The 27,929-nt window shown below is 33.4% G+C and overlaps 1 protein-coding gene across 1 annotated transcript; it reads left to right on the top strand.

Moving 5' to 3' along the window:
• Positions 1-370: 370 nt before the first annotated feature.
• Positions 371-26,683, top strand: LOC142240413 (nose resistant to fluoxetine protein 6-like). The gene is made up of 7 exons (XM_075312124.1): positions 371-744; positions 23,704-24,109; positions 24,169-25,027; positions 25,092-25,211; positions 25,293-25,538; positions 25,600-26,146; positions 26,210-26,683. Exons 2-7 carry the CDS (start codon positions 23,725-23,727, stop codon positions 26,342-26,344), a joined length of 2,292 nt encoding a protein of 763 aa, XP_075168239.1. The 5' UTR covers positions 371-744; positions 23,704-23,724; the 3' UTR covers positions 26,345-26,683.
• The last annotated feature ends 1,246 nt before the right edge of the window (positions 26,684-27,929 follow it).

The following is a 27,929-nucleotide window of genomic DNA, read 5'->3' as shown; positions in this document are numbered from 1 at the left end:
GTCTCTTACGAGTCTGTGGTAGCGATGAGGATGAAATGGAACTTTGAAATGCTGGCAGGGATACTTTCTATCGATAAATTAGTATGTATAAGTTTTTCTGTGTAAAATTTCCATAATTTTTTTGAGTGTATGATGAAGAATTTCTTGCTCGCTAATAATTTCGTATTTATTTTTATTGGCGAAATTATTTGCCTTAGAAATAAGAAGCTAACTGTCTAAACCCTATTAAATTTTCAATGTCAATCAATCGTGTGTCTATGTTTGATGACAAAAGAGTATGAATTCCTCTCTGTAATATTAAAGAGGGAATTATCTATACCTTTATGACTCTCACAATATTTCATTAGTACTCTGTCCTATCCACACTACGCTGCTACACAGGGCGGCAGTTAGTGTGCTAGCCCAACAAATCAGCCATGGACCAAAATTATGTTTTGAGTTGATAAAAACTTTACACCTCATTGCAGTTGGCCACATTTATTCGAAAGACGTCGTGTCGTGAGGTTAAGAAGTTGGCTCTTTCGTCTGCCGGCATCGAAGTTACACAAATACGATCAACACTCTCCATGCGGGAAACGTGAATGGACGTAAAAATCAATAAATAAAAAAGTACTATATTAACGCATACCTCCGGTAACGAACGCGCTTGCTTACACATCCATTCAACCTCGAGTGGAAAAAATTGCTCCGTGTCCGCGTAGATTCGGTAACAGTGAATCCAAGTTCAGGCATCAGCCAAAAAAGGTGTGTGAAGAAATGTGCAAAGGGAAGTAGGGGGAATTTATGAACATTTACCCAGCCACCCCTCCCCGCAAAAAACAAAAGTTAAAGAAAATTATCGACATTTTTTAAGCCCTTCGGACAAAACAACAAGTGTGAGAAACTAGTCTGTAGTTGTTTTTACAAAAACATTATAGTCAAACAAAATAAAGTAAAAGTGTCCTTGAAAATTGAGATCGACAAATAAGATCAACACAGACAATTTAACAGGCACGCAAAAGTAACCAATGTCAACTTTATTATAAGACGACAATGGACATTTTTTTATTTTGCCTTTTTCTTATAGATATTTGAAGAATACCTTTATCAAATAAAGTGATGTGATGAAAACATAGTTTCTTTTGCTTGGACGGAAAATTCCAAGTATTTCCAATTTCTGTCCTTCCATTGAAGACATCTCTTTGTGTCTTTAAGGTTAAAATGTTTAATTCGAATATAAAAATAAACTATTAGACTGGGAAATTATTAACTTATGTTAATAATGATTGTTTGATATAAAATTATTTTTGATTAACTTTCGCATTCGCGCCTTCAAAAATCTGCTGTAGTGGAATATCAATAATATAAGAAAAATTGTCCGTTATGAAAAGACCAAGAAATAATTTTTGGGAAACAAAATTTATACAATAATAAATTTTTTTGAAATAACGATATTTTTAATAAAAAGAAATTATATTATTGTTGTCTCAAACATTGTTTCTTTAATCTGCACACCAAAAGAACTCTCTTCGTGAAAAAAATGAAAATTTTCTTTAAAAATATGGAATTTGTTATTGTTTTACAACCAAAGAAACTTTTTCATAGAAAGAACGAAATGTTACGTTCTTTTAAGGAAATTTTTTCTTTATAGTTGTATGAAAAATTTCGCAATTTTTATGAAAATATTTCGTACTTTTTATGAAACATATTCGTACTTTTTATGATTTTTTTTGTAATTTTTGTTAGAAACATTTTTTTATTGTCCAAAATATACATTCAAGCATTTTATTAAAGATCATTTTATGCCACAAGCGGACATTTTACAACCTCAATGAAACTTTAACTTTTAACTCTAACGAAAATATTTCGTACTTTTTATGAACAAAATTTTAACGGAAAATGTTTCGTAAAACATTCATAAATTCTTAAAAACGTCTTCACAACAATCATGAAATGTGAAGAAAGTTTCGTTAAAGATTTTTTTTTCAAAGAAAGAAGAAAGGCTAATGTAGAATATTTCGTAGACATTTCGTATATTCGTAAACAGTTCATCGAAAAAATTTACGAAAATCAATGAGAATTTCGTTATGAAGAATTTACGAAGAATAGTTCATGAAGAATGTTTCGCAAAATTAACGAAGAGAATTCTTTCGGTGTAGTTGCTTTTGAAATTTACGTTTTTCCATTAACGAAGATTGTCTTTGAGAAAGACAAATCGTAATCAATGTAAAGGAAACACTGAAGGTTTGAAGAAATAATCTTTAAATTATTCCAGATTTTCAATTTTTGAATTAAAAAACAAATCTTTTTTTAAAGTTTTTAAGTTCACCAACCTTTACTTGGTTGTTTGTGTTTATTTTAATAGGGGGTTTTAAAGTTGAAATTTATCTATTCGCAGGTCAGATATCTCAGTGTACCACAAGAAAAACACTAAAAAGATTATTTCCTCTCAACGTTTCGAGTGATACCTAAACAGACATACAATAATATAATTTGGAAAATTACTATAGCATAAGAATTTGTAAAATTGCATCTGTTTTATTTGTGGCATCACTAAACAAAAAAAAAAACTTGCATGGTTCCAAAGTATTTTGTCTTTACACTAATGATTTTGGTATTGATTGATTCTTTAAATCTAGGATCAATAGAATTAAAATTAGGATACATATCTCATTTATCCAATTTTCATGCGGTTTTTGCGATGTATTAATAAAGCTATTCATGTACAAACAAATGCCAGTTGGTAACTTGGTAAAAGTAAATATATGGCCAATCCTCCGAACTAGATCAGGAGTCACAGGAGCTACTCGTCCGACCGATACTTTACTGAAGCAATAGGAAGCAATATAAATATTTTTGTTATGTTATTTGATACTTTCATTTCTAATTTTGCCATTGGTAAGAAAAAAATGAACTGCAATCTAATCCAGGTCAAAACTGCAATAATCTGAATTGAACTAAGAAAAATGTCAAGGCCTCTTTCATACACATACACCGTTTACATATATGTATGGATGCCATCATACGGGTCCTATGTTAGGTATCTGTCTGGCTTTGTGGTCTATGCTTGTTTATAGATTTTAGCAATTAACAAAGTAGTTTTTCGACTAATACAAAATTGGGTCTCGCACTCCACACCAGAAGCCTCCGACAGAGATAGCAGCAACAGCAGAGCCGGCTTCAGCAACAACAGCAACCCCCGAATGTGATGTAAACTCATAAAATAAATAAATTTGAATGGTACAATGGCAGAGATTAAATACAAATTTCTACATAAATCAAAATAGTGCGAAAAGAGATATACAAAAGTCATCTAGCTATTCATCCATCCAGTCATCCCGTCTCCATTTGCAGACATTCAACAGGGTTGATTTATGAAATCATTCCCCATTCAAATTTCAAATCAATTTCAGATGAACCGATTAATAAGCTCACCGAGTCACATCACATATTGCGATGGGAATTAGTGAATGTGTATAGTCGAGAGCATATGGTAGATATTTATGCAAATTATTGAGCAACATACACTCAATGAAGAGTTTTCTTTTCTGAGGAACGAAATTTGACGCTATCACAAAAATGGCGTTTGCTTCTATCAGGTTTATTTGCTCTGAGAGAAAATCCTTTGTAAACAAGAGGAATTTCGATTGTCTAATGTATGTCCCTTTATAGTTAGAAATACCTACATGGCTAATTGAGTGTTTTGTTTATAATAAAGCATAGCTACTGGATTTCGTTTCGAATGTAACCTAGAATCGCTGTGACTTCAATCTTGTAAAGGCAAATCAAAATTGCAAGTACAAAATAATAATAAAGATACGTGGCTTATGATTCCAAATCCCAATATAGCTTAGTGAGAATGGTCCAAATCAATTCAAAAAGAAGAAAATTTTTGTTTTCGCCAAGTGTTCGTAGCTCACTTGCGTTTTTGCTGTTTGAGCGGATGTTGCCATAAAAAAATTGTTTTGAGTGTATCCGTTTTTTTTAGCAAAATCAAAGGGTATATAACTCATTAAGGTTATATACCATTTGGGTATATAACTTCTAACTAATATAACAGAATAAAGGGTAAGGTATCAAGAGCTTAAACAGTTCGCTGTTGTAATCAAAATCATTTGGAATTTCAAAGAATTTCTTCTCTTCGAATATTGGGCCACTTCTATGGGGAAATACCAAATAGAAGCATAATACTAGTGTTAATTCAATTATTTACATAAAATCTTTACACCGACTTGTTAACTTAATTTCCGCAAGCATTTAACTACGACAGTGTATCTATGGTGAAATGCATGCTAAAATCCCTGCGAAAACTATTGCTCGAAAATGATTGCTGACGACATTCATAAGTGCTTCGTCAATCGTTAAGAATTCATGGTAAATAGCGTACTTTTGTAATTTGAAAATCCAAACTAAACTGAAAAAAAATATTGTCGTGAGGTCAAAGATTTCATGTCTTTAAAATACGAATGCAAATTTTGCTTGGCATAGAAAATGCATTTCTCTAATATAAAGTTTTTTTCCCTGTCCAAAAGTCGATGAACTTTTCAATGAAGTCGTATTATCCTTATAATTAAGTGATTTCACTTTAAAAAGGGTATCATAAAATGAAAGAAAAATTGTTTGGGCTAAAGTCAACTTGACTTTAATAACTCAGAAAAACTCTTTAAATTTAATGAAATTGTCTTTGAGTTTGTTGTCTTTTTGCATCTTGACTACAAAGCAAAAAATTCAATCAAATATAGAACATGTTTTTCAACGCTTTATTTTAAAGACGTTTTTTACTTGAAACATAGCATAATTTCTACTGGAAGTCGAGTCTAAATTTGGAAAATAAAGTTGTAAAGTGGATTTTGATAGCATATGAAGAAAAGCTGAAAAAATGAAAAATTCAAATTTGCTTCCTAGAAGCAAGTACACAAAAGCCAAATTTAAAAGAGAATTGTGTCTTAAAAGTATCCTTACTTGTATTCTCCGCTGTTTTGGCTCGGAATCAATACCAACATTTTTAAAGTAAAGACAAAATCTTTGGAACCGGGCATGCTTTTTTTTCAGTGTACTTAGAACTTTGCATGTTGTGAGCGATATTCGTTTATGTACAGTAGAATACATATACACATGTATGTGTATGTTATATAGGTACGCTCAATATTTGCGTTAACGAAGGCAATAAGGAAATCGCTATTTTCCATAATTTTAGAATTCTATTTAAGTTTATTATTATAAAGATAATTTTGCCCATTACAAATAGGGGTTCCATTGATGAACTTAATCCAGACGGACGGACTTGCTTCAATCGGGTTTAATACAAGTGATCCATGGCGAATTGGTTTGGTTTTCAATTATGGATTGTGATCAATGGAACTAATTGCGTTTTGACCATCCAAGTCTCCTCCCTTTCTGAATTGATTGGAGAAGCAGAATTTGAATAAATGCTACAAAAGTGAATTACAGTGAAACCTCTGAACCCACTTTTGAGAGATGTCCAGGTTTGAGAGGTTTCACTGTACTTCCTTGCTGTATTCCCAATTTGGGAAACAATTGTGCAGGTGTTTTATAAAGAATATCACTCTTTATTTCTTATCGGTGATTTTAAATGTGTCCGCTCATATTGCTTTAAACCGATCTTGAGTTAAGGGAAAGTTATTTGTGTTGAAGCTGTTTTGAAGACGAATTCAAAAACTGGGGTTTCACCTCTTGATAGTCAACGCAGTTTCTCTCCTTTATTTTACCCACTTTATAGTTCTATTGAAATTTTGCAGTGCGTAGTTTTTTTGGGATTTTTATAACGTATTAAGTGTAGCGTGGTGTAGGTTAAGAAAAAAGACTCGCAAAAAACTAATTCTTTCCACCCAAACGAAATTTTAGACAAACAACCATCATTTACCATGTGATTTTCGCTCTAAGAAAGTTTGTTTGGAACAAAATTATTTTCTGTTTAATTGCATCTTCCTACATATCTTTCTCACTTCCATGTGATTTATTTAGTCCCGAGCACTTTTTTCTTACAAAAATAAACTATCAACGCACACAATCGAGCAGTTGTACAACCTCATATCTGTAACATATACCCCAAACACATTTTGCTTCAAATATATATATTTTCAGGATTGGTCCAAACAAAATATTATTTGTATTGTTCAAACATATTATGTTTCACCTTAGGGCATACACTGGTAGAAAAAATTTTAATGCAATTTTCTTTGTGTGGATATATTTTTAAGGCGCCAATTGGTTACTTCCATTATTTTACTTGCAGCATTCTCTCTCGGTCTCCCTTTCAAAACACATATATGTTTATAGGCTATTTCTAAATTATTATATGTTTGTATCTAAGCCTGTTATATTTACAACCATTTTATGTCCCAAATATTTTATTTATTTATTAATTACATTTACAATAAGATTATAAATATAATTGTAAACTTTGACTGCTACACTGAAAAAAATATTGTCGTGAGGTCAAGGATTTCATGTCTTTAAAATACGAATGCAAATTTTGCTTAGCACGGAAGACGCAATTCTCTACCAGAAAGTTTTTTTCCTTGTCCAAAAGTCAATAAACTTTTCAATGAAGTCGTATTATCCTTATAATTAAGTGATTTCACTTAAAAATGGGTATCATAACATGAAAGAAAAAATGTTTGGGCTAAGGTCAACTTGACTTTAATAATTCAGAAAAATTCTTTAAATTTAATGAAATTGTCTTTAAATTTGTTGCCTTTTTACATCTTGACTACAAAGCAAAAACTCGTTCAAATATAGGACATATTTTTCAACACTTCATTTTAAAGACGTTTATTACTTGAAACATATTATAATTTCTACTGGAAGTCAAGTCTTAATTTGGAAAATAAAGTTGTCGTTAACTCGTTTTTAAAGGACTTTGATAGCATATGAAGAAAAAAAGCTGAAAAATCGAAAAATTAAAATTTGCTTCCTAGAAGCAAGTACACAAAACCCAAATTTAAAAGAGAATTGTGTCTTAAAAGTATCCTTACTTCTTTGGCTCGGAATCAATACCAAAATTTTTAAAGTTAAGACAAAATCTTTGGAACCGGGCATGCTTTTTTTCAGTGTAGGGTCTTAAGCTTGATGTCCCAAACATAATATGTTCTAACATATTAACATATATGTCCCAAATATGTTATGCTAGTTTATGAACATTACATGTTTGCACTTAGAAATATTGTGTTAAAAAATTTGAGTTCCAACCCTATAATTTTTACACCCAAACATATGAAAAACAGTCTTTTTCGTCCGTGTATTTATACACCAGATGGTTGGGCTCATACAAGCCAATTTAAAGGAAAAAAAACACATTAGTTTCTTACAAAAATAAATCTTTTGGAAACGAATTTATTAGAATCATTCTAATAATTGGGGTAAAAATCTACAGATTTTAGATTTCAAATCAAGGCGTTCATGCACCCAAAAAAAAGTGACCCCACCGTGGAAGAAAATGTAGGTTTATTTTAGAAAATTTAAACTAAAATAGTTTTCTAATTGCAACATGTTACAAATAAGTTAATACTTTTTGTCAAATTGAAGAAAATTTTTTAAAAATAATTAATTTTTTTCTGTTGTTTAAGAAAATTTCATATGTTGGAAGAAAAAAATTGGATTTAAAAAATTGTTAAAATGTCTTTAGCGCTGTATGAAGTTCGGGACAACTACAACTTTAGTAAAATTTACTCATTTGACAGACTTATGAACTCAATTTAAGCAAACTTCTGCCATTTTAGGAAAATATGAACTAATTTATTTTTTAGTAAAATTGTGCACTATATTTGTATACAACTTTTTTCCTTATTTTTAGTTCACGTCATTAAAGTTAACAAAAAATTATTCAAATAAGGAACATTTACTCATATTGTGCAAAATTTAACAAAAATTAACTAATCTTCATGAACTAAAATAAAGTTCAGTTGGCATTAGATCCCCTTTTTTCTGGGTGTGATTCCTCTAAAACTCAAACAAAAATGGTTCTTATAAATGCAGAATCTGATCTAGTCTTCATAGGTAAAATCCTTATATTTATCTTCGGGAAGCATACTGGTTGAACTGATCTACTCGGGAAAATATCTGTCATCAAACCCCCCTGAAATTTTCAAAGGAAATTATTATATTTCATGTTAGCCTGATACCGAAACAGGCAATTGACGTCCAAATGCATTATATCTAATTATACAATTATTTTTCGAGCTTTATGGACAGATATAGATTAAGGAACATGGTCAATAGAGCCATTGGAATGAAAACGCCAGATACAAATCTATACACGCCTGGACTGTACATGTTTCGGTTCAGGCGAAGAACCTTTCCACAGCCTTTAGTATAGATCTGGCTGGGAGAGATCTGGGAGAGACTGTTCACCACTTAGGTGAATTCTAACAAATTAGCTTTCTAAAAATAAATTTCGTGTTGTTGCATTACTATGTAACAAAACGAAATTGAAATAAGATTAAGGGACTTGTAAGTTATATGAAAAGATGATGTACAGTGGGAGAAAAGATGATTCAATTTGTAAGAGGAAATTTTCCCAAATGTTTTCTCCATAAGGAGTTAGCATAAAGGGCCCAAAATTGAGTTATCTCTCCCAGCCAGATCTATACTAAAGGCTGTGGAAAGGTTCATTCGCCCGAACCGAAACATGTACAGTCCAGGCGTGTATAGATTTGTATCTGGCGTTTTCTTTTCAATGGCTCTATTGACCATGTTAATAATTGTATAATTAGATGGAAATTATTATATTTGATTCATGGTGGCTGGTATTTAAGATTCGGCCCGGCCGAACTTACTGCTGTATATACTTGTTAATGTTAATGTTAACTTTGATAACCCTGGCACCTATCTTCGATCTGTATAGAGTTTGCAATGCAATGAATGAAATTTTAGACAAGCACAAGTTTTCTTTTAAAGCTAATAAATTTTCTTTAAAAATAAATAGAAAGATTAGAGATAATCGTTTGTCATAAATACGGCTTTATTTTCTCTTAAAGAAAATAGTTTTTATTAAAAGGGAATTTGTCTAAAATTTCGTTCCGGAGGAAAGTATTTTTGCTTTGGGCGAGGAAATTATTAATTCAGTTTGGGCCGATTTTCGTCGTGTTTTTTTTGTAACATAGCCACAACGCAAAGTAGGGCCTGTAGTAAACACAAGTAAGGTTTGACGTAATCGTAGATACGATCAACGTAATCACCCTTACCAACATTGAGTAAAATTATTGCCAAATTCTTATGTTTGTAAACTGTCGGAAGTTATTCCATTTTGCATTGTTGCTCAAATCAAAGCACTTTAGTCGAACTCAAGATTCGGTAAAACGTAAATAAAAGCATCCTGTTTAAAAATACAATGATGAAGGTCATTTCTATCAATGAAAACACCCAAAAGTAAAAAAAATAGCTAAGGTCAAAGTGGAGCCATAACTCGTAAATGCTCGAATATTAGGTACTTGAACCAATAAACAATACTGTCATCTAAGTGTGCTGTTTTCATGCATACTCACGCACCATTTTATACGTATTGATTTGTGTTATTTGTATTGACATTAGTGTGGGCCGAAGAAAAAAGAGTGGAGCATATTATTAACAATCCATAAAAACAAAGCCACACATGTAAAGCCATGCACTCTATAAGTTGGCTAGAGCAAAGTCAACGCGCACACGACTTTTCATATTTAGCCTATATCATCATCTTGATATTATCGGACCATGCGAGACAAAATTTGACCGCCTCGATAGAGAGACTCCGCTTAAAACTCTATCAAATATATCTGTCGAGCCACCCTAATACAAATCCATTTACAAATATCCATATAGATATCGTAGTCTAGCGAGTATCTGTCCATTTTTGTGTGTAGTGAGTAATTGATTTTCAATGTCAATCAGATTTCATAGATAAAAAAATTTGTTTGGTGCGATTATACCAAAAATCAGCAAAAAACGTCTGACTGAGTGACAATTGCAAATTTTACGCTATTATGCGTACACCCTCAAAAAAAATCGCTTCTTTAACATATGTTCCAAACATATTTTGCAGGAAGCACATATATTATGGGATACTGCCGAAACATTAATATGTTTGTTTTATGTGAACATATTATATGTTTGGAAGCATTTTGAGCCAAAAATATTATATGCTTGGAAGAATTTTTCCCAAACACGATTGTGCTCATTCCCTAACATACTCGTAATTTTCACTTCCACGAAATATTTTAGTTCTTGGCGCCTTTTTCTGTAATACAAATAATGTTGAAGAAATTATTCACTTTTATAAATTTTTTAAATTTTACCTTTCGCCTGCACGGAGAATCGAACCGAGGACCATACAGTTTGTAAGCCAACACACTATCCACTGGGCTACGTAGCTGTTATAGTCACCAGTAGATAATTATCGTTTTAAGTTACATTTATATAGCATAGTTTGCAGCGCCCACGAGCCCATGCAAACATAACATTATTTAACAGAAACATACATTTGTTTGCCACGTGGAGCAGTGGTTAGCATGTCTGCCTTGCATGCAAAGGGTCGTGGGTTCAATCCCTGCTCCGACCGAACATTTTTTTTTTTGTTTTTTTTTTTTAATTTACACATTTATATTTATACTATATTAATTTTTTTAAATGAAACATCGAAATGTGCGTTATTAAAGATTTATAGTCAGTAACAGTGCTTGATATAAACGAAATTGAATGATTTTTGGATAAAATATTATTTTTTATTGCAAAAATAACAATCTTGTAATAAAAAACTGTTTTTGTACAAAACTTTAAAATTTGGAAGGAATTCCAAAACTAACAAAAGAAGAACGTGGAGTCGAGTATAAACATACATACATAATTTTATAATATAAACATAAATTTATTTAGGAGTGAACAGTTTTTTACTAGCATTTAACACCATCGCTCTAAAATTCCTTTTATTTTTCTTTAATAATTCATTTTAAAGAAAATAAACTTTTTAAATTGTTTTAGCTGTAAAAGTCGAACTTAATGCCCGCTTTTATATTTGATGGTGTCCGTCAACTCCTCGTGGACTACTTTTTAATAAAGAGAAACTAAACTTTGTTTTTTTACATTTTACTGTGTAATTTTTCACTATTTCCTCCTTATTTCATTTTACCGTCCCAACTCTAAAAAGAGTATAGTGCCCTTTCGTTATTTTTATGAAGACCCCTGATTTCTTTTAACGAACCAAGAAAAAAATAATGCCAAAATGATAAACAAAACACATGTCCACACATACATAAAATGCTGCTCTCAAGGCGAAAACATAAGCTGTTTGTTTTTCAAATGTCTATTCTCTTGGTTCAGAATGTATATTCTCTTTATTCAAATTAAATAATATTTAGACTTTAACATATCAAATTTTTGGCCTTATCATAAAACAGTTTTCCGAAACAACATACAAGCGGTTTCACAGAAATTGTTCTCTTCTGCTGTGTTATATTGATATCTTTCGTCAACTCTCCCGGTTTCCATCTCTATTTCTCTCTATACTCTCTCTGTCGCTTTGAATAAAATATCACAACATATGCATGTTTAGTTGAAATTTGTAAATTTATATATGTTTGTATTCACACATATGATTTTTATGAAACATTCATGCCCCAAACATAATATATTCTAACATATTAAGATAGATGTCCCAAACATTTAGTGTTAGTTTAGGAAAATTACATGTTCGCACTTAAATATATTGTGGTTTAGAATCGTGCCCGAAACACATTTTGTTTATATCGGAACATATGAAAAGCATATTTTTCTAACAGTGTAATTGTCTTTTTTAGAAGCCAGTACATACAAAAAAAAGTTCTAAAGCCAAAGCTAATGATTATTATTATAACTATTTATTGTAGGCCTATGTTAAGCAAGGCATTCCTCGACCTTGTATTGAGATTTAACATATTTTACTTTCTGTCCCAAACAAATAATTTGACCCTAAAGAATTTGTCTTGACAAAACAAAGGTCCTCCATTTTCAGCAAAATGTGTTTGATTATTTAACGTTTTATTTTTTATACCCGGAAGTGAGATTGCAAGTTCATTTTGCTTCATTTCTCTTCGTAATAAGAACAAAATTTGTCATTGAAAGGAACTTTTCATTAAAAGAATGAAATGTTACGTTCTTTCAAAAAAAAAATATTCTTCATAATTTTTACGTCATAGAAAGGAGCTTTTCATTAAAAGAATGAAATGTTACGTTCTTTCAAAAAAATTATTCTTCATAATTTTTATGAAAAACTTTTACTTTTAATGAAGGTTCCTTTTTATGATAAATATTTGTAATTTATCTTTTTTTGTTGGTCAAATATTCTATCACCCAAATTAGTAAATCTATAGACATGCATTATTAGAGATATTTTTATGTCGCAAACGGAAATTTTACAATATAAACGAATCTTCTAAGTAATTTAAAAGAAGAAAGATATTTCAATGCAGAATGTTTTGTAAAATATTCATACACTGTTAGAAAAATATGTTTTTCATATGTACCGATATAAACAAAATGTGTTTCGGGAACAATTTGTAAACACAATATATTTAAGTGCAAACATATAATGTTCCTAAACTAACACTAAATGTTTGGGACACATATGTTAATATGTTAGAATATATTATGTTTGGGGCATGAATGTTTCATAAAAATAATATGTTTAAATGTAAACATATATAAATTTACAAATTTCGAGTAAACATATATATGTTGTGATATTTTATTCAGAGAGCGACAGAGAGAGAGAGAGAGTATAGAGAAAGAAATAGAGATGGAAATCGGGAGGGTTGACGAAAGATATCAACATAACACAGCGAGAGAATCAAAAAGAGCAATTTATGTGAAACCGCTTCTATGTTGTTTCGGAAAACTGTTTTATGATATGCTTAAGTCTAAATATTATTTAATTTGAATATTAGAATTAGTATTCGGAGTAAAGAGAAAAACAGCATGTGTTTTCGCCTTGAGAGCAGCATTTTTTGTAAGTTTGGACATGTGTTTTGTTCGTTAAAAGAAATCGGTACGTACGAGGAGTAAGTCAAAATATTCAGGCAAAGGAAATTTAAAAAACCGGTGGAAAATATACAAAAATTACAGAGGGATCTTCATAAAAAATAACGAAAGGGCCATATACTCTTTTTAGAGTTGGGACAGTAAAATGAAAAAAGGAGGAAATAGTGAAAAATTAATTAAAAAATTAAAGTAAACTGTATAAAAACAAAGTTTAGTACCTCTTTATGAATAAGTAGTCCAAGAGGAGTTGACGGACACCTTCAAATATAAAAGCGGACATTAAGTTCGAGTTTTGCAGCTAACACATTTGAAAAAGTTTATTTTCTTTAAAAAGAATTATTAAAGAAAAGTAAAAGGCAAAACAGGGACATTTTAGAGCGATAATGCCAACTTAATACCGGCCTTAAAGGTAAAAATGAAATTAAGTGCAAAACACGACCAATTTTAAGTGCATTTAAAATGGTGTTAAATGCTAGTAAAAAACTGTTCACGCTTAAATAAATTTATGTGTATATTACGAAATTATTTATGTATGTTTAAACTCGACTCCACGTTCTTCTTTTGTTTATTTTATCCAAAAGCTCAGTCCATTTCGTTTATATCAAGTTTCATTATAAAAAGTTAATTTAGTATAAATATAAATGTGTAAATTAAAAAAAAATGTTCGGTCGGAGCAGGGATTGAACCCACGACCCTTTGCATGCAAGGCAGACATGCTAACCACTGCACCACGTGGCAAACAAATGTATGTTTATGTTAAATAATGTTATGTTTGCATGGGCTCGTGGGCGCTGCAAACTATGCTATATAAATGTAACTTATAACGATAATTATCTACTGGTGACTATAACAGCTACGTAGCCCAGTGGATAGTATGTTGGCTTACAAACTGTATGCTCCTCGGTTCGATTCTCCGTCTAGGCGAAAGGTAAAATTTAAAAAATTTATAAAATTGTGCCAAGAACTAAAAAATATCGTGGAAGTGAAAATTATGTGAGTGAATGAGCACAATCATCTTTGGGGAAAATTCTTCCAAGCATATAAAATTTTTGGACTCAAAATGCTTCCAAACATATGATATGTTCACATAAAACAAACATATTAATGTTTCGGCAGTATCGAATAATATATGTGCTTCCTGCAAAATATGTTTGGAACATATGTTACACTAATAGAAAAAATTACGTTCTATAGTCGTGAACGGACGGTGACAAAATGAAACGGAAACGTTCACAAAAAATCAAAACGGAATGTTCACAATTTCGTCCACGGGCGTTCACGATTTCATGAACGGCATTCGTTTTTCTCTGGCTATGAAAAGCCTTAAAATAATCGTTAGACTATGTTATGGCAACTCCATCGGTGGTGCAATGTGCTAAGGCGACTGTTAACGCGTATGGTGCAGAAAACACAGGTTCGAGCCACGCTAGCGGAAATATTTTTTTTAATTTTGTTTATAAAGTCGTAACCATAACGTTTTCAGATCATGAACGCTGGTTGTTGTTTTGACACCTCATGGTGTCATTTTATCGTTGTCAGATTGACACCGCCTGTTCACAGTTTGACACCACATGTGTTTTGATTCACTTTCATGAACGAATCGTTTTGAAATGAGCACGCCGTGCATGATTTTTTCTATGAGTGTAGAGAAGCGATTTTTTGAGGGTGTAAACACTTCTCACAAAATCATACAAAGTGAAGAAAGTTTCGTTAAAAGAGCTTTTAACAAATAAAAGTTAATGCAGAATATTTCCTTCGTATGAAAATCAATGAAAATGTCGTTGTTTTAATGGTGAATTTACGATGAAAGTTCATGAAATTCACGAAGTTAATTCTTTCGGTTTAAGTGCTGTTCGATTCTAATTTAAGGACGATTCCAATAATTGCGACATGTGTTTTAGTTGAAAAGAATTTAGTTTTATATAAAAATTCAAGATTCAAAGTCTAAACACCATCTTAGTAGATACGATAATTTTTTCAATAGAGGTAATATTTCTCATTTTATTTTAAATACTTTTTTTGTGTATGTATGTTAAGTCAGTAAGGTTACAAAAACACTTCACATTCAGTCGTGAGCCCTTTTGTTCACAGCCTCTTCAATAGAGACGCCATTTGCAGAACGATTCTGTCCCATGGACCAGAGGAAGACATCACGTTGCAAATGTTTACGTATCTATTAGCAACGTGTCAAAGTTTTTTTGTTTCATTTTTTTTTTAAATCGTTTAATGGTTTTGAGAAATGATTAAATGACTGATTGCATGACTTATTAAAATATTGTCATTCCTCTCATTGCCAGGGATGAATAGTTTGGGTGTTTGATTAATGTCTCCTCTTGGTTTAGTGCGAAAGATGAAAAAAAGAAAAAAATCATAAACATCGCAATAATTGAGCAAACTTATTGGGATTTACCACAATTGGACCCTAATCATTTCGAGTTTGCCAAATTTGGTTGTAGTCATTAATAATCTCCCCCCGTGTCATATATTGTAAATAGAAAATGTTAACTAACTAATTTTGTGAATATAATTAACGAATTTGAATTACAAAAAAATATCAAAAGAAATTATTTTTTTTATAAATTAATTCACTAAATTGAAAACAAAAAAAATGTTATAAAAAACAAAACTTTGAATGTTGGAATTTAAAATGATTTTTTATTAGTATTGATTTTATTATTGCAAAATTTAATTTAATGAAATTTATTAAATATATTAAAAAAATGAATTTTATTATACAGACCAGTATATGTGTGGCTATAGTGCAAAATGTTTATAAATTCAGCGATGTCAAAATGAACCCAAGTTTATTTCTTTGAGCATATCTCAGAAAAATAACAACAAAAAACAATTGTTTAAAGAAAATGTATGCAAACTTAGTACAGATAGCCAGTACTTTAAAGTAAAGTTCAAAATGAATTAAAATGCAGGTGAGCATACCAGGCTTGGACCAATTCTACCATTTGGGTAGATTTCTCCGATGCCAACATTTACCAAATATATTACACTGAAACAGTAAATAATTAAAGAGAGGTAATACTGGGTGAGACCCACCGTGGTGCAATGGTTAGCATGCCCGTGGGTTCGAACCCAGCTTCGGCCAAACCCTAAAAGGTTTTTCAGCGTTGGATTATCCCACCTCAGTAATGCTGGTGACATTTCAGAGTTGTTCGAAGCTTCTCTAAGTGGTTTCACTGCAATGTGGAACGCCGTTCGGACTCGGTCATAAAAAGGAGGTCCCTTATCATTGGGGTTAACATAGAATCGGGCAGCACTCAGTGATAAGAGAGAAGTTCACCACTGTGGTACCACAATGGACTGAATAGTCTAAGTGAGCCTGAAATATTCCTAACCTAACCTAACAGTGGGTGAAATGTTCTGCATAGACTAGCAGTGCAACGATGTTCTTAATACCCCATCCAGTACAAAAATAATATAAACCAATAATTATGTCATTATCTTTTTATTTTGATTTTCGAATAAAAAATCCGTTTCATCTCAGCATGATGGGTTCGAAGTTCGGTTCTTGTTCACCATTATATACTCTTAGGTGAAAGGAGGTCCCTTATCATTGAGCTTAACATAGAATCGGGCAGCACTCAGTGATAAGAGAGAAGTTCACCACTGTGGTATCACAATGGACTGAATAGTCTAAGTGAGCCTGAAATATTCCTAACCTAACCTAACATTGGGTGAAATGTTCTGCATAGACTAGCAGTGCAACGATGTTCTTAATACCCCATCCAGTACAAAAATAATATAAACCAATAATTATGTCATTATCTTTTTATTTTGATTTTCGAATAAAAAATCCGTTTCATCTCAGCATGATGGGTTCGAAGTTCGGTTCTTGCTCACCATTAGATACTCTTAGGTGAAACTGATTTCGGATCTACTTTTGTTTGTTCACTTTTAAACATATTCCACTTCACACCCAATTAAGGCTTGCATGCTTGCAGACTCAACATAGACGATCGTCATCGTCTGCGTCATCAACGGCCTCATCCTCGACATTCCGGAGTTGCGCAATATTTTCAACAATTGCAGTTTTTCATTAACGCTCCCATGTTACTTCTTGCTTTGGCCATAGAGAGCGATACCAAAACAAAATAGGGAATGGAGAAAAAGTGAACGAACGCAAGTCATTCGAAAAACAAAATCGAAATTGCTATCAAAGGAAAGATGAAGAATAAAAATCAAAACCCAAACAAAACTAACCTGAATTTGAGAAGACAACACAAGTCAGTCCATCCGCTCGTCGCAACAGTGAAAGATGCCACCACTTTGTTGGGCTTACTAAGATTGCTGATGTACTTGAGTGTTAGTTGGCGGTCGGTAACTGGTTGGTCATTCGCTATATTGGGTTAATGTAGTCGTGAGGGATGGCACAGAAAAAAATTGTGTCAATATTTGGAATCATCAGCAATATATGTAGGTAGGTAAGCTTTGCAAAATGGCAATATCTTTTGGAAGCAATTCACTCTGGCCATTGCTTGTAGATGGTTTAAATTGTTCAATATCTCTTCATAATATTGCGTTTGATGGTTAATGCGTATCTGATATAGCAAACTGTGATTAGTATGCACTTAACAATTCAAAAATAATAGAAAAGGATGCTTGGGAATTAGCACTAGAGACTAGCAATATATTGACAGTGCTAGCTTAAAATTCGATTCGCAGATGGAAATTCGGTACATATTTCACCTTACGCAAATGGTTCCAAACGGTTGTTTGTGCAATTTTTAGCTCGTGAACGCAAAAAAACTAAACCGTTTTGGAAAACGGGTGTAGCAAACGTTGTTCGTTTGTTATAGTTTATGGTACGAACCTTTCCTTTCTTGATGTAACATTTGTCAGACTTTTCCAACTAAAAATGTTTCTTTAAATGCGTTTTGTGTGTATATTACACACTGGTCTATAAATAGATCTGTTTGGTGCTTGGGTTCTGATGATTATAGCGACAGTGGTGTGTTGATGAGTTGACTTACAAAACGAACCATTCTGCAAACGAGATACAGATCAATAGCGCTATCTATTGGACAAATAATGGATTTGTTCTTACTACAGCTTTTCGAATATAGGCTGGCGATGACAATTTCAATTAAACGAATTTGAAAATAATTTAGTCGAATCGATTTAGTCAAATGATTACATTTTCAGCTATCATCGACTGCATTTACTTTTTATACCCTGCGCCACACTGTGGAACAGGGTATTATAAGTTAGTGCATATGTTTGCAACACCCAGAAGGAGACGAGATAGACACATGGTGTCTTTGCAAAAAATGCTCAGGGTGGGCTCCTGAGTCGATATAGCCATGTCCGTCTGTCCGTGAACACATTTTTGTAATCAAAGTCTAGGTCGCAGTTTTAGTCCAATCGACTTCAAATTTGGCACAACAATGTGTTTTGGCTCAGAATAGAACCCTTTTGGTTTTTGTAAGAAATCGGTTCAGATTTAGATATAGCTCCCATATATATCTTTCGCCCGATATGGACTAATACGGTCCCAGAAGCCAGAGTTTTACCCCAAATTGTTTGAAATTTTGCACTAGGAGTACAATTAGTAGTGTAGTCAGGTGTGCCAAATTTTATTGAAATCGGTTCAGATTTAGATATAGATCCCATATATAGCTTTCGCCCGATTTACACTCATATGACAACAGAGTCTAATTTTTTGCTCCGATTTAGTTGAAATTTTGCACAGGGAGTAGAATTAGCATTGTAGCTATGCGTGCCAAATTTGGTTGAAATCGGTTCAGATTTAGATATAGCTCCCATATATAGCTTTCGCCCGATTTACACTCATATGACAACAGAGGCCAATTTTTTGCTCCGATTTAGTTGAAATTTTGCACAGGGAGTAGAATTAGCATTGTTGCTATGCGTGCCAAATTTGGTTGAAATCGGTTCTGATTTAGATATAGCTCCCATATATATGTTTTTCTGATTTCGACAAAAATGCTCAAAATACCAACATTTTCCTTGTAAAATCGCCACTGCTTAGTCGAAAAGTTCCTAAACTTCTAATACATATATATCGAGTGATAAATCATAAATGAACTTTTGCGAAGTTTCCTTAAAATTAAAAGTTTCCCATATTTTTTTACTAACATTGTGTTCCACCCTAGTGCATTAGCCGACTTAAATTTTGAGTCTATAGGTTTTGTAGAAGTCTATCAAATTCTGTACAGATCGAGTGATATTTAAATGTATTTGGGACAAACCTTATATATATATAGCCCCCAACACATTTGACGGATGTGATATGGTATCGAAAATTTAGATTTACAAAGTGGTGCAGGGTATAATATAGTCGGCCCCGCCCGACTTTAGATTTTCCTTACTTGTTAACAATCAATTTATGTATAAATTTTCCTATTTCTAGTTTATAGTAAATGTTTAATTATTTATTCACCTGGGGCCTATTAAGCTACAGATGAAGACTGGCTACTAAGAAATATTTCCAATATCTGTGATATCCATATAGTTTTTATGCGAGTATATATCGTATGTGTGTTGCATTCAATGACAATGCATTTGAGAGGTTAAATAAACTAAATGCTTACACAAACATTTTTAATTTATTATTTTTTTACAAAATCCCTGTAAAACCATTCGATTCATCATTTGTTACGAAAATATTAGTTTCGAAATCCACACGTTTTTTAAATATAATATTTAACCTAATATTTCAATAATTTTGGATTAAACGGAAATCTCATATATGGCCTGGGGTCATCTACAATTCCCATCCATTAATTGTAAATCTCTGTTTTATATTTCATCATACTCCGAAATTAACATAAATTTATGCTGGGACACATCAAACGTTATCACTAACCTGCATTGTTGATAAAGTATTTTCTGAAACGTAACTGCAGATAGCAAATTCATCATTAAGGGAAAAGAAACAACAAAAACTACGTTAAGATTCGAGATTCGATACATTGGACAGTAACGAATAGACAAAATTTGTTAAACATATTTAAAAGAGTTGAAAGCCAGTTTTTTTTTAAACAGGCTAGATCACTTACAACTACGTCAACATAAAAAACTGGGAAACCAAAACATTGATGTATAAGCCATGTGGAGTTTATAGAAAAATATCTTGACCATTCTTTTAATTAATATTTCTTTAATTTAAGGAGATGTGTCCTTAATATTCTGTTGTATGCGTTTGGTAAAACATACGTTGCATAATTTTTCACATTAGGTCACAAGACTTTTCAGTATAGCGTACAAAAGTCGACTAACTAATTTTTTTTTTGAAACTTTGATGTTGGTCAAAATTGACTAGTCGACTTTTGATAGTGTGCAAAATCGAATAAATGACTTTTAGCAAAAACATCGAAAATTCAAAATTGCATAAAAAAATTGACTTTTAGCAAAAACATCGAAAATTCAAAAATGAATTGGAGGGAACGTGAAGTAGATTTTTTTAATGTCGCGTTTACCAGGATCGCAAATGTGGAAAGTCAACTTTGGCAAAACCCGACAAGTATTCAAAACTTTGAAAAAGTCGATATATTTCAGTTCTTTGCATTTTTATTCTCATTCCAATCCCCGGAATTGACTACAAATTCCAAGTGATCAGGAGCCAACAATTTTGATCTTGCAAAAAGAACAAGAAAACCCTTACGACAGATTCACTCACATATGATAGTTCCTTTTGTTCGGATCCTTAACTTCGACGCCCATGTCAGTCCCGCTAATTTTCTGCAGTGTTTGGACATTATTTTTTATATAAAGGTGGGTACTATGTTCGTTTTTCGAGTTGAAAACCACTTTATTTTCGCGATTACTTTTCCTTAAATAATCAAAATTATAAATGAAAACAATCATATTCTTGTAATGTCTTGCCGAAATCTAGACGAACAAGAAATTCCGCACCAATTGCGATAATTTATCTATTTTATATTGAACTGTTTTAATAAAGTAACCGCGAAAATTTCAACGCGAAAATCGAACATAGTACCTTCCTTAAAACAAAAACATACAAAATAATAGGCCTGCTTTCTTTTAGTACTCGATACAACAATGTATGAGCTATCCAGAACATCGTTGCACTGGTGTTCTATCTAGAACATCTCATCAGTGCATATCACGTCGGTGTTGCCAGATTTCATTTTGATAAAGTAACGTTGCCTTGATTCACAATAGCAATTTATTGTGGGAAATTTGTCGAATAACATGAAATTAAAAATGGTAAAGTCTCATAAATAATAACAGCACTAAATCTGAGCGCTTTATACATAAAAAATGTATGGTTTCACTTGTTTCCTGTGATTGTTTTTGAACAGCTGATGCCAGGGTTGCCAGTGCCAGTGTTGTTTTGGAACTGTCCTGGATAAACGAGTGCTAAAGTACTAAAACAAAACAATCCTAATGTTGGCGAATACTGTTTTACAAACAAACGAGATTTTTGTAAATTAAAAAAGTATATATATATATATATATATATATATATATATATATATATATATATATATATATATATATATATATATATATATATATATATATATATATATATATATATATATATATATATATATATATATATATATATATATATATATATATATATAACAAAATGCTCCTATTTAGTTGTAAGACATATGTAGTTCCTCCTGTGACTTAAAGTGATTAGTTCAAATGAACTAGATCCTTCCGGAACCACCAAACTCAACTTAAAACTGAATCATTCTAATACTTGATAATTTTTCTTCCCTTGTCCTGTTTGTAGTGGAAAATCTTTTAAGTAACATTTATCGCTTCGATGAATAAAATAATGACCTTTTCAATGAACGTTGTTCCCATTTTGGTTCGTATCAAAAAATAAATAAAAAACGTCCATTCAAAAAAACAAAGGCCTACCACAAAAAAAAAACACAAACTTTTCGTGGTCGTTCTATACTCCCACCATTATTGGATTCAGTCAGCGATGCAAATAACATATTTTCCAATTTCGTAATACGCATTGATATGTTAGTGGTTAGAGATAATAATCCATGGGTATAGACTGAAGGGTGCCCAACCGGTTTGCTTGGCCAAATACATTTAGGTATGCGTGGTACTCTTGGGTTGTCCAGCAGTGACGCCGACGACATAACCATCTGTGTACGATAATCAACTGAGTAACCTCAGTTAACAGATGAATGGATGTTGCTGGTCAATCAATCGTAGTTGTTCATGGTATTCAATGAATGGTGTCGAACATCCCAAAAAATTGATTTACCCATCGCCCCACTTCTACAAACTCCAACTAATCTTGTGTGTGTGTGTTTTGTTTTTTATGGATGGGGTAGGGGGGATTTAATCGTGTGTGCAAAATTTTCTTTGTTTGTAATTCAGCGTTTACTTTACGGGGCGAATGTATGTATATGTGTGTGCGCGCCTCTGCCCCTTGTAAACATATCGATTGTGTTTGTATGTGCTTTTATGGGACGCAGTGCTGCGCTTCGTGACGTTTTATTTTCTTTAAATTGTCAAGGTCAATCCAAATGAGATCGAGATCCAATTCAAATATGTTTGAATCACCTTAATATTGGTTCGAATGGATTTGGATATGGATAATGGCTTTTGTTGTCGCCGTCGTTGTTGTTGTTGTGGCTCCATAATTTACAGACAGTGATCTGCATTTATGTAAATGAGCGTCTTCTTTTGCTGTTTGTCGTTAGCTTAAATTAAAACAAACAAACGTCTTCTTCCCCTTTGGTACGGAGACCTAGTCATGGTTGGAAGTTTTTCGTATTTGTGATTAGAGTTTGCATCTCGAGATTTCGAGAGGGACTTATAGCGTTTGGTTTGTTAGGATTGGAAATTCAGCAGATGGTGTAAAATTCTACCATAAAAATGGTCCAGCATACATTTGTGGGGTAAATTGCTTCGAATATACCATTAGTCGGACCAATCGTGGAAATTTATTTTGGGTTAATCGTACAATTATCTTAAGCGGGGAGTTATTTAGATTGAATGTGGTAATTGTTAATACATTTCCCTTTCGGATATAAAAAAGCACATTGGCCAGTCGCGTACAAAATAATCTACCAACATTTTAAGAAGGAAATAAAGTATGAAGGAATCCACCCTAAGATATCCTTCGAAAACTTTCTACAGTTACAACTTTGGCAGCTGTATCTAAATATCAGTCGATATCGCTGATTTTAGCACGTTAAGCGGATTAGAGACTACTACTTTGTAGCAAATTTTAAAGCGATCGGTTACAAAATTATGATGGTTATTTCTGAAGCACGGGCGACATGTAAGAGAGTGATTCGTTAGCTACTAAACCTATAAAAGAATACACATTTTGGAAAAGTGGCGATTTTTTTTTCAACATGGCATCATTCTGGATCGATACATTTGGTGTAGTAATGTCCACTCGTTTTTAACCGACCAGAAGAATTAAAATTTTTTGGAGCCGACTTTGATGGTCTCCTGCAGTCGGTGATAAACTCTTTGTTCCACTGAGCCCAGTATGTGACTTTGTTTTAGGTTTGCGACAAACGATGGATGGGACACTAGTTCGATTGATTTGAATTCGACTAATTTGACATTGAGTCTGTACAATATCAAGGTGGAAAACTAAATTTTTCTTTAGCAAGTAGGATTGTTTATGTTACTCAATACAGCACCGGATTGGCCCCATGTACAGGGTTATGACCGTTTTACACTTCAATAAGTAATTAATATTTATTTTGTATTCCTTTTCAGACTGTGACCGATATCACCGCAATGATAGGTCTTAAGTCGGGATTTGTGATGCCATTGTGTGGCATTGTGGTGCTGTTGCTTTTCGCATTTCCCACCACCTCTCAGGACAATCGACAAAATGTGAGTTTGTTTTTAAATCAAAATGACACTGTACTGGATCAATATGGTGCTTTGGAAAATTCCACAATCGAAGAAATGGATGCTGACGATATATTCGATCGTCCAGAGGAAGATGCTGTGAATTACAATTTAATTGCACCAACATATGAAGATCATTTGGAGAAGTCATCCATTATCTATGGCCTGGTGAAGGTAGCCAATGGCAGTAACGTAAATCCAAGTTGTCATCGACATATGAGTAATATTCGACGAGGCATACTACGCAAGGAACCTTGGGCCATGAAAGGTAAGTTAAATTGGCCAAATGTTAAGTGCGTCTGAATGCTCATTTCAAACATATCTTAGTTCTGGATGCGTCTGGTTCAAAGCCACCTGGTTTTGTTTTTGGTCAAAACTTTTGGTTTGGCAGCCGTGAAGCATGTGGTGCAGTGAAACGCCCAGTGGGTATTACATTGTCCGACAACTATCCCCGAGTCATGAAGCAAGGCATCATCAATGGCATAGCTCCCTTCGATATGGATTATCGTGTGGTCTATTTGAAACACAATTCACCTTGGCAAGTCGAAATTAAATTAATGTCCGAACAGGTAATCCATGTTGGTCTATGCTTACCTTCATCGTGTCGTACATCGGAAGTCCAGAGTCTTATGGGTGACTACATCAAAGGAGGTCTCTTTGTGGAGAACGACATCTACGACATTCAGCCAGATGTTCTGTATGTAAAGGATCTGAAGATAACTTCAGAGTTCTTCGAAAGAGAAAGCTTCAAAATACTCAGCGCGTTTGTCGCCTTTATTTTGGCCATGGTTTTGATAGCTTCGTACCTGAGAAGTCGTAGTCAGACATCTGAGGCGAAAGATATAACCAGTTCAGAAGGCCTTGGGAATGGAGGTTCTTCCAATTTGGTTGATGATGAACTGACGTCTTTGCTGAATTTTCCGAAATTAAGAAATTTTGTCATGTGCTTTGACATGCAGGAGAATCTGACAAAGATGTTTTCTGTGAAGGATCCTAAACCCACCGAAATTCCCGTCATTAATGGTTTGCGATCCATTTGTGCCGTATGGATTCTATTCTTCCATGTGATGTGGTACATGTACTTTACGGTCCACAATAAAACCTTTTTGATATCCTATGCAGAAAAACTCTTCTTCCAGTACATTAGTTCGGCTCCCATAATGGTCGATGTATTCTTCACAATTAGGTAAGCTACTCCAGCATTAAACCTCCATCAGTTCTGAGGTCTCTGAACGCATTTTCTCTCTTAGTGGTTTCCTGCAGACCTATAACTTCTTCAGAAATGCCAAGAAAGTCGAGATGATTCGCAATAACTCATTCGTCCAGAATACCAAGCAGTTCTTCAAAAGTGTCTTCCATCGGTACTTACGGTAGGTCAATGATAATGACGACTGTTGAAGTAATAAACGCTACATTGTACTCTCTCTCTCTCTCTTGCTCTCTCCCCTTAGATTGGTACCTCTCTATTTGGTTGTTATGGCTGTCGTCGACCTACTGTTCGTCTATATTGGAAAAGTCTCTGTCTATGATATCAACGAGAAGTTCGATGAGAATTGTGCCAATTACTGGTGGCGCAATTTATTCTTCATCCAGAACTTGTTCGACCACAAAGATATGTGTGTCAATTGGACTTGGTCACTGGCTTGTGAGATGCAATACTTCCTAATTGCAACCATTTTACTATTCGCCTATACCAAGTAAGTGCAAAGTTGGGTGGAGTTGGCTTGCAATGCTGGATAATTTTTCTTCTTCTTTCAGGCATCCAAAAACTGTGAAAACAATCACGGGTCTGAGTTTGGTGGCCAATATCATGTGGTCTTATAATATAGGCTTGGACACCAAGTTCCAGTTATCGTTCGATACATTCTTTGCCACGGGAACTGACATCTATATCAGTCCCTTTGTACGGATAATGCCTTACATCATGGGTTGTGCTGCCGGCTGGGCCTTTGTGGAGTATGAACTGCGACCCACTGACCTTAGCGAATTCAAGGAAAAAAGCTGTTGGCATTTGTCCATTTTGGTCTTCTTCGTATGCCTGTATTCGACCATCAAGAGGGATGTGTCTCCTGTCATGGCCATCACTCTGTTTGTTGTGGGCCGTCTCCTCTTCTCTATGGCTGTAAGCTGGGTAATAATTGGCAGTGCTACAGGGCGCGGTACAGTGTGGTCAAGATTCCTGGAGGCCAAAGTGTTCCAGCATTTGAATAGAATATCGTATGCGTTTTACTTGCTCAATCCGTTTGTGATAGCCTTCTTCTTTGGCTTGACCAACAGTAGTACTCATGCCGATCCATTTATGTTGGTAAGTATCCTCGGTCGAATCTCCTGCAATCCCAGTCACTAATTTTATTCATCTTGTTCACAGTGCGTCTTGTGTACCGGTTTCACCATAATTGTCTACATGGCTTCTGTTCTATTTTCGGTGGCATTCGAAGTCCCATTTTGCAATTGGTCATCTTACCTTCTTCGTCGCGGTACGCCCAAGGTCAAGAGTACATAGTTTCATCCTAGTTCACCTGAAAACATTGTGATTGCTCATTTCCCTTCGCATCGCCCCATCATCATTCCATTGCCTGACATATCATCGTAACGAACTAAGTCACTAGTAGTCTAACTAGACACCTTCTCATGAGCATTAATTTAATTCAATCTAATCTAAGACCTCTTACCACATACTAAACTCCGTATAGGATAATTTTGTAATTTTGATCAGGGATTAGAATTCTTATGACAACTTTGTACAATATAGTATGCACATGTTTGTATGTATTTGTAGTTTTATTTTAGCCTATGATAACTATGTAATAAGTAATAAAATTGAAGATGAAAATGTATATAATGATCCATGTGTATTTTTGGTTTATTTCTAAGCGTTGGATGATGGTTTGTGATTTCGCTCGGATCGGAAAAGATTTAAATGTTCATCATAGTACTTGTTGAAGTCAGTTCAACAAATTACTATAACAAGACCGAGTGATCTGGATTCGCTCCAAACAAAACTTATTTTTTCTTATTTACATTTCTCATCAATTTCTTTTAATTCTAGAAAATGAAATGTTCTCTTTAGTTTGACTTATTCATTTTCCTTTTTATTATCACTCTGTTTCTTTTTTATTCTTATTCTTCGTTAACCTTGAATTTACTGTTTTCTAACGGCCCAGGTGGCATACATATTATAGATTTAAGTTTAGTATCGTTTTGAAACTCATAAGAAAGGTCACGGAGACCAAATAAATGAATTATTGAAAACTGAACTCTAACTCTTTAATTACGAAAGGGGTTAGGCCGCGCGCATAAAAACGGCGCACGCGAAAATAGAATCAAATCGACTTCTGGTTCATCTACGAGTGGACAGAAGTATTTTAAAAACTATTAAAGGAAACCAAGCCCTTTCAATTCAAGGCCCTTGGATTGAGAGGCAAATATTCATGGTCCATTCGAGCCTCCTAATTCGCTATTGGGAGAAAGGAAAAGCAACAAACAATCGGAGCTCAGCAAATTGAACGGCAGTATTATATGTTATACATCTCCGCGATAAAATCCAACAGTGGTCAACGACCATCACACCAGGAAACAACAACGACTCCCACACGGAGGTTATAACAAGCAGAACAACAAAAAAGAAGTAAAAGATAGATTGGGTAAGTACAAATGTGCTAGTGGTATATGGTGTGATCAGCGAAAAGAAATTAAGAGTGCTACCAAAACATAGTGCTGTCGATTTCAGGTGGTTAAGAAAAATACAGTTTGCATCAACAGCTATAACAACGAGTTATAGTTCAAAATATCAAAAATATTCATTCGAGCTTTAAAAAAAAAAAAAAAACAACAACAAAAACAAAACAGGCACAACAAAACAACAAACGGGCAAGTGAAGTTCTGGTAAAACGATAAGTTCGAGAACTTTCCCCGCGGACAAAATCACCAAAACCTTTCGAACAAAATAACAAAAACAAATGTGCAGTATGTGACTGATGTGAAAAGGAAGATGAAATAACGAAGAAGTGCATATGTAAATGTAGGCGTCATTCTACAGTGCAAAACGGAATAATTGTTATTTTTCTCGCAAAAACGAAAATTAATAA

Source organism: Haematobia irritans, chromosome 5 (genome assembly GCF_050003625.1).
Source record: "Haematobia irritans isolate KBUSLIRL chromosome 5, ASM5000362v1, whole genome shotgun sequence".
NCBI classification, from domain to species: Eukaryota; Metazoa; Arthropoda; class Insecta; order Diptera; family Muscidae; genus Haematobia; species Haematobia irritans.
The sequence above is the reverse complement of the archived record's forward strand: the minus strand, read 5'-3'. Positions and strand labels throughout refer to the sequence as shown.

Excerpts from the sequence above, each read along its gene's own strand:
- LOC142240413 (XM_075312124.1), top strand. The coding sequence starts at position 23,725 with ATGATAGGTCTTAAGTCGGGATTTGTGATGCCATTGTGTGGCATTGTG. Across the intron at positions 24,110-24,168 it reads GGAACCTTGGGCCATGAAAG|TTCTGGATGCGTCTGGTTCA; the intron begins GTAAGTTAAATT and ends AACATATCTTAG. Across the intron at positions 25,539-25,599 it reads TTACTATTCGCCTATACCAA|GCATCCAAAAACTGTGAAAA; the intron begins GTAAGTGCAAAG and ends TTCTTCTTTCAG.